Source organism: Diabrotica virgifera, chromosome 3 (assembly GCF_917563875.1).
Source record: "Diabrotica virgifera virgifera chromosome 3, PGI_DIABVI_V3a".
Lineage (NCBI taxonomy): Eukaryota > Metazoa > Arthropoda > Insecta > Coleoptera > Chrysomelidae > Diabrotica > Diabrotica virgifera.
Genome location: NC_065445.1, coordinates 76,823,862 through 76,831,220, shown reverse-complemented (window position 1 = coordinate 76,831,220; position 7,359 = coordinate 76,823,862). Strand labels below are relative to the sequence as shown.

The following is a 7,359-nucleotide window of genomic DNA, read 5'->3' as shown; positions in this document are numbered from 1 at the left end:
TTAACAATTCTTCGTAGATTAATGGAACTTCCATTGCTTCCAAAGTACTGGCATAAGTCATCCAATTGGCTCTGCTAAGGTTCCATATTCTATGTTTTCTACTGGATGTGGCTTCTGTTGCGGAGAAACTTTGTGATGAAATAATGATTGGCATATGGTCAGATCCATGAGGTTCTAGTAGAGTATTCCAATGGAAATAAGAAGCAATATCTCGGGAACAAATGGTTAAGTCTACAGCAGAAGGTTTTTTGGAAATAGCGAGAGTGGGAGACCCATCGTTTAAATATTCTAAATTACAATATTCTATAGCATCTAGAAGATCTTTACCTAATCTATCATCAACTTCGCAACCCCACGCCAAATTGTGTGCGTTAAAATCGCCTCCTATTATAAATGGTTTTGATATATTTTCTAAAAAATTTATCCATTGTTGAATTGAAACTGTATTATTGGGTTCATTATATAAAGAAATTATATGTAAAGGTTTTCTGAAAGGTGAAATTTTAATGGAAATACACTTATATGTAAACGAATACGTATTTGGAAAAATTATTTCTTCACATTTTATGTTAGATTTCAAAAGGATGGCACATCCGCCATATCCATCAGGGCGGTCAGCTCGAAAACAATTAAATTCTTTAAAATTATAATATTTTCCCGGTTTGAACCAGGTTTCAGATAATAGAGCTATACTGATGTCGTTCTGATGGAGTAAATATTCTAAATTATGTTTATTAGCAACTGCCGAACGACAGTTCCATTGTAATATGTTTATTTTAGTTAGGCCTGCGATTTGATGTTAGATTTTGGTTAAAATGGTTACTAATTAACTGAATTACATCAGATTTTGAAATATTAAAATTATTATTTTGTTTAATTGAATTAACAATTGTAAGAACTGATTCTAAAATGACATTTATTACAGAAGAATCTAACTCTTCTGACTGTGAATCTGCAACGTTTAAGTTTTGTTGATAGAATTGACTTTTAACTATTCCCTCAGAATGTTTTGGAGGGGAAACTGCAGATATTATTTCTTTTCTGGCTATATCAGTTGGGTCTGGACTATTTGGCTTTTGCCTTTTATTTGGCCTACTGGTGTTGGTGTGAGGATTAAATATAAATTTAGCAAAGTTATTTCCTTGGGTAGAAGTATATATAGTTGAAAATGAATTTATTCCATAATTTAGGACCTCTCTGTATAAATGTGAAACTTGGATCCTCTCAACCACTGATAAAAATCGACTGAGAATATTTGAGAGCAAAATACTAAGGAAGATATTTGGACCAACGCATTGCAGCGATGGTTCGTGAAGAATTAAAATGAACTACGAGGTGGATGAACAACTAATGCAGAGCGGAGATATTGTTAGATTTGTAAAGACACAAAGACTAAACTGATTTGTATGATTTGTAAGTATTACCAGTTTACAGTGTTTATTTTTGAAACGGTTGGAGTTGAAAGGGCATGAACGAGTCACTAATAACGGGTATATGCAATTTTGTACAGTCATATTTATCTTGACCAATTTTTGTCTTACAGAAAAGCAAAAAAACCCAAAATATTTATAAAAGCAAAACCTTCATTTTTTTACCGTTTGAGATATTTCGTATCACTAACACTTTTGAAGTTATTTTGAAAAAAGAATGTTTTACTATAAAACCAAATTTTTTTAAAGCATGAGTACTTCGAACCGGTCAAACTTACAGATCATATAAACAACACATACAGTGTGGGCCAAAGAAAAGAGTCCACCTCGATAGTTGGCAGTATTTATTAAATTTTAAGGAAATGACGAAACCGGTTGATTTTTGATCTAAGGGGGACACATTTTTACGGTACATGTATCTGTCATTTTGTCAACCCCCTCCCTACCACTTCCTCCACCCTTATTTTTAAATAGGGAATAGGGGTCGTGTGCTAGCTCATTTGAAATATTATTCAATTCTCTATTCAGTAATATAAACATTAACATAATTATTTATACAGGGTGTCCAAGAAATTTTCTTTTAATTAAATTAATTGACACAAAAAGAAAAATGTATGTAAATTATTTAATTCAAAATACCATCTACTGCTGTCACAAAACAGAAAAAAATGTTTTTTGATAAATAAACATTGTTTTTCACTTAATTTCATTGTTGAAGCTGCCACCCATCTGCCTCTTGGTAGGTTGAATATTTAATTTAAGCAACAAACAATGTTTGTTTATCAAATAAACATTTTTTCTGTTTTCTGTCAGTAGTAGAATATATTTTGAGTTAAATAAATTACATACATTCTTCTTTTTGTGTCAATTAATTTAATACAAAATAATTTTTCTTGGACACCCTGTATAAAAAATTAAGTCAATGTTTATGTTACTGAATATAAAATTGAATAGCCTTTCAAATGAGCTAGCACACGAGCCCTATTCCCTATTTAAAAATAAGGGGTCCGGGAAGTGGAAGGGAGGGGGTTTACAAATAACAGATGTATGTACAAAAATATGTCCCCCTTAAATCAAAAATCAACCTGTTTCTTCATTTCCTTAAATTCTAATAAATACTGCCAAATATCGAGGTGTACTGTTTTCTTTGGCCCACACTGTATACATGTAAAGTAAAGGGTAAAGCGGTAAAGAATAATTTCATTTGGAGTACCAAATAGATTTGGGGTACCAATCAAAGGTTTTCACGATTTTTTTACCAAAAAAAATGGGCCAAATTTATTGCTTAGTTTTGATGATAAAGCTTTTATATAAAATAAGAATAAACCTTTTTCGAAATACTTTAAAAAAGTGTTAATGAGTTTTCCCAGAAAAGTTCTTCATTTTTTGGTTATTTCGCATTGAAATATTCGATTTGAAATTTGACGAATAAGAACGTATTTTTCATGAGCAACAACTTTTCTTTTACTGGGTCTATAAACTTTGTGAATACCTACACCATTTTCTTTTGTATTTTATAATCTACGTTTTTGATAAGAATATATTTTTCGATAAAATACTTAATTTTGGAGTTTTTTTGCGAAAAACCGCCTTAAAACGTAGTTTTTTGTCGAAAAATAAAAATTTTCACTCTCAAATAACTCGAAACGTGTTGACTTAGTTAAAAAACTCTATAGAAAAAAGTCTCTTAGAATTAGTCAGTTTATCCATTTTCGGACTTATTTTAACGAATGTTTTTTCACCCCCGGAAAGGGGTGACTTTCACCCTCCAAGCAAAAGCAACCACGGCATAAGTCCAACTTTGACATGGATGGCATGGTAAGTAGTACACCTATAGTAGTAGTACTTATAAATCCAAATTTCCATGCAATTCGGAGGTGACACTGAAAATTACACATTATCGCCGTATTTCACGTTCAGTTACTGGGCTACCATCAAAAAATAAAATTAAACAATTACTTCTCAGATGTTTATTTCAGAATTAAACATAATTAACAAAGTGTCTCTTAATATCCATGACCATTACTATAACTACCATATCCGCCATAACCTCCAGATAATGCTGAACCATATCCAATCCCATAAGCTGCAGGAGCAACAGCTGGCAACGCAACAGAAGTAGCAACAGCAGGAACAGCAACGGAGGCTACAACTGGAGTTCTGTAGTCAACGCGTGATTGAGTGCTTACTCCAGAGTTAACAGAAACAGCTGGGGCAACGGCTATTGCAGGTGCAGCTATAGCACTTATTCCATGTCCTACCAGTCCTGGTCTTGCGCTACAAATGGCGAAGAGAGTACCCAAAATCACAAGCCTTAACATTTTCAAAATGTACTTTATAGGAAATATTGAAAATTAAAATATTAGTTTGATTGCAGAGGTAACCACTGAATGATAAATATACAACACGTTTGCTAGTGTTTTATAGTAGAAATAATAGGAAATTTGAGATTATTGAACTAAATAAAGGCCTAAAAAATTCATTGAACTGGATTAACAGATTAAATTGCATGAGGGTATTGCAACGCAAACTAAATATGATATTAGAAGTAGATAAAATTATCTAATGGATTTGATTACAATTAAGTACGATTGTATCATTTATATCAAAATACAAAATAAGTAAAAAAATAATATAAATTTTTTTGTTACAAACTATTACTATCTTCTGTTTCAATAATAGGGGAGGAAAGTATGCTTTTGCAGTTATTCGAGCGTTATGGGGACCTACTGAGTTGTGAAAAATAGTTCCTAAAATCCAAAAACGTCAAGTTTTCCATTTTAGTGGGGACTTTCCATTTTTTAATTTAATTTTCCATTTCCAACAATCGCGTTTTACTATTATAGCGCCATTTATCTATAATTCGAAAAAAATTTCGAATAAAAGTTACTTATTTTACGTAAGGAATCCAAATCTGGAATAAAAAAAATAAGAGCTCCTATTTAAGATTTTAAAGTAGCCTCCGTGGGGGGTCGTGTTTGATATAAATTGATAGATTTTTCAAAAATACTGAATACGTGTATTTTTCAGTTTGTCGATCTGATGCTAATTTCGCGAATTATCGCGGGGTTCCTATTTAAAATTTTAAATTGACCCCTCACCCCTCTTAGTGGAGTGTTGTGTTTGGTATCATTCGATAGATTTTTGAAATATATTGAACATGTATTTTTAGTTTTTCGATCTGCCATTTATTTCGCGAAATATTCGCTTTTTTTGTGAAACTTTGTGATTAGCCCATTTCCTTACGCTTACGCCCCGTTCAAACCGTCAGATTTTTTAAATATTCTTCTGTTCTGCGTATACTTAACTTAACTCAGGTATCTTATTCTGACGATTTTGAGTTTTTCTAAGGATAGACTTTTTTCGGACCCTCCTTAACGAACTCCCCTGTAATAATATGATTTTCGGAAGAGCTCGAGTAACTGCAAAAATCCCCACTTGGACTCTCTACCATTTATTTAAACGTGTCTTTTCGTTTTACTTTTCGTAACATAAGTTTATTGATATGCATAATATGCATATATAGCCCGATCAAAGAACAATCTGACCCCAAAAAAAGTAAAGGAAGGATGAAAATTTGGGAATAGGTAGTTGAAATTGTCTATTAATATATAAGAAAAAATTTACAATTCTACATTATAGAGATGGTATTCCCCTCCATTTTTCAAAAATGGAGGGGAATACCCCCCTCGAAGGTGAAAAATATACATTTAAAATAAGTCCGGAATTGGATAAAATGTCTAATTCTGAGCAACTTTTGTTCTATAGAGTTTTTTCCCTAAGTCAATACTTTTTGAGTTATTTGCAAGTGAATATTATGTTCATTTTTAACAGACAAAAACATGTTTTTGGACGGTTTTTCGGCGATAACTCAAAAAGTAAGTATTTTAGCGAAAAAATATTCTTAGCAAAAATACAGCCCATAAAAAATTTAAAAAATGGTGTATACATGAGGCCTGTAGACCCAGTAGAAGCAGAGTTGCAGCTAATGAAAAGTAGGTTCTTCTTCGTCAAATTCCAAATCTAATATTTCAATGTGAAATAACCCAAAAACGAAGCACTTTTAGGGGAAAATTCATTTTAACTTTTTTAAAGTGTTTAAAAAAAGGTTTATTTTTGTCTTTTAAAAAACTTGTAATATTAAAAATAAGTGAATTACGCTCAAAATATTGTTGGTCCCTTTTATTTTTTGGAAGAAAAATCGCGAAAATCACCCCCTAATTAGCATCACATATAAATTTTAACATTACCACTTCACAAGTTACTTTATGTATTATTTATATGCTCTGTAAGTTTTATCGGTTCAAAGTGCTTCGTTTTGAAAAAGCTGTATTTAAGATGGCTTGAACGAGTAACTAATCATTAGTTTAGGCAAAGTTTTAACAGCCATAGCATAACCAATTTTTGTCTAACAAGAAAACAAAAAATCAAAATTATTCAGAAAAGCAAAACGTACATTCTATTATTCTTCAAGATTTTTGGTATTCCTAATTTTTTTTTAAGTTAATTTCATAAACAATTACGATTTTCTTCAAAATAAAAAAAATGTTTTATTTTGAACCCATTTTTTTTCAAAACTCAGCACTTTGAACCAATGAAACTTATAGATAAATATAAGCATTACATAAGCAAAGTAACTTGTAAAGCGGTAACGATTAATTTTATTTGAGATGCTAATTAAGGGGTGATTTTCGCTATTTTTTCCCCAAAACATAAAATGGACCAACAATATTTTGAGCGTAACTCACTTACTTTTAATGTTAGAAGGTTTTTAAAAACAAAAATAAACCTTTTTTTAAATACTTTAAAAAAAGCTATAATAAATTTTCCCCGAAAAGTGCTCCGTTTTTTGGTTATTTCACATTGAAATATTCGATTTGGAATTTGACGAAGAAGAACCTACATTTCATTAGCTGCAACTCTGCGTCTACTGGATCTGCAGACCACAAGCATACACTATTTTTTCAATTTTTTATAAGCTATATTTTTACTACGAATATTTTTTCGCTAAAATACTTACTTTTTCAGTTATCTCCGAAAAACCGTCCAAAAACATTTTTTTTGTTAAAAATGAGAACACATTCACTCGCAAATAACTCGAAAATTATTGACTTAGTAAAAAACTCTATAGAACAAAAGTTGCTTAGAATTAATCATTATATCCAATTCCGGACTTATTTTGAACGTATTTTTTTCGGCCCCGAGAAAAGAATTTTCACCCCATATTTTCCAATTTTTGTAAAATGGAGGGGATGTAGAATTGTAAATTTTTTCTTATATGATAATAGACAATTTCAATTACCTATAACCAAATTTTCATCTTTCCTTTATTTTTTTGGAGGTTTTCGTAAAATTTTGCGTTCCCTTATCGGGCTAATAAGCCTGGATCACGCGTGCCAAAAAAAGTTGACTAATGGAAGCTGAAAATTTGTTAATCCCTTAAGGGTGTCTAGTCGGACAAACTTTGATTTACAGCACAATGTCTAGCTAGCACATTTAAAAGAGACTATTAGGTACTCCCCATCATTAAACCGGGAGAAGTCACGCCGTTACAGAAAAAATCTAACATTTTATCCTTTTTCGTGATAACTTGATGAAAAATTTTGCAATATAACTTTCCACTCGTAAATACCTCGAGGAAAGGTGTAGTAATGCGTCGGTTTATTTTTTTTTTTCTTCTTCTTTTTGTGGAATTTATGGCTTTGGTGATAACCAATTAGGTTTAATAATTGTTAGAAATAATATTTCTAACATAAGTAAATAAAAATACTACAGAATTAAAATTTGTTGTAAATTCGTATTTAAAAGAGCGTGACTCTTCCTGGGTTAATCATAGAGCTATACTTACAGACGTCGATTTTTAGATATTAGTGAAAAAATAAATAAAAATATTAGTCAAAAAACGATGCATACATATCGTACCGCCTCG

General features: G+C 31.2%; 1 protein-coding gene across 1 annotated transcript; it reads right to left on the bottom strand.

Annotated features, from left to right (window-relative positions):
• Positions 1–3,436: 3,436 nt before the first annotated feature.
• On the bottom strand, positions 3,437–3,751 carry LOC126882515 (cuticle protein 64-like). Its single transcript, XM_050647482.1, has one exon. It carries the CDS (start codon positions 3,749–3,751, stop codon positions 3,437–3,439), a length of 315 nt encoding a protein of 104 aa, XP_050503439.1.
• Between the last annotated feature and the right edge of the window lie 3,608 nt (positions 3,752–7,359).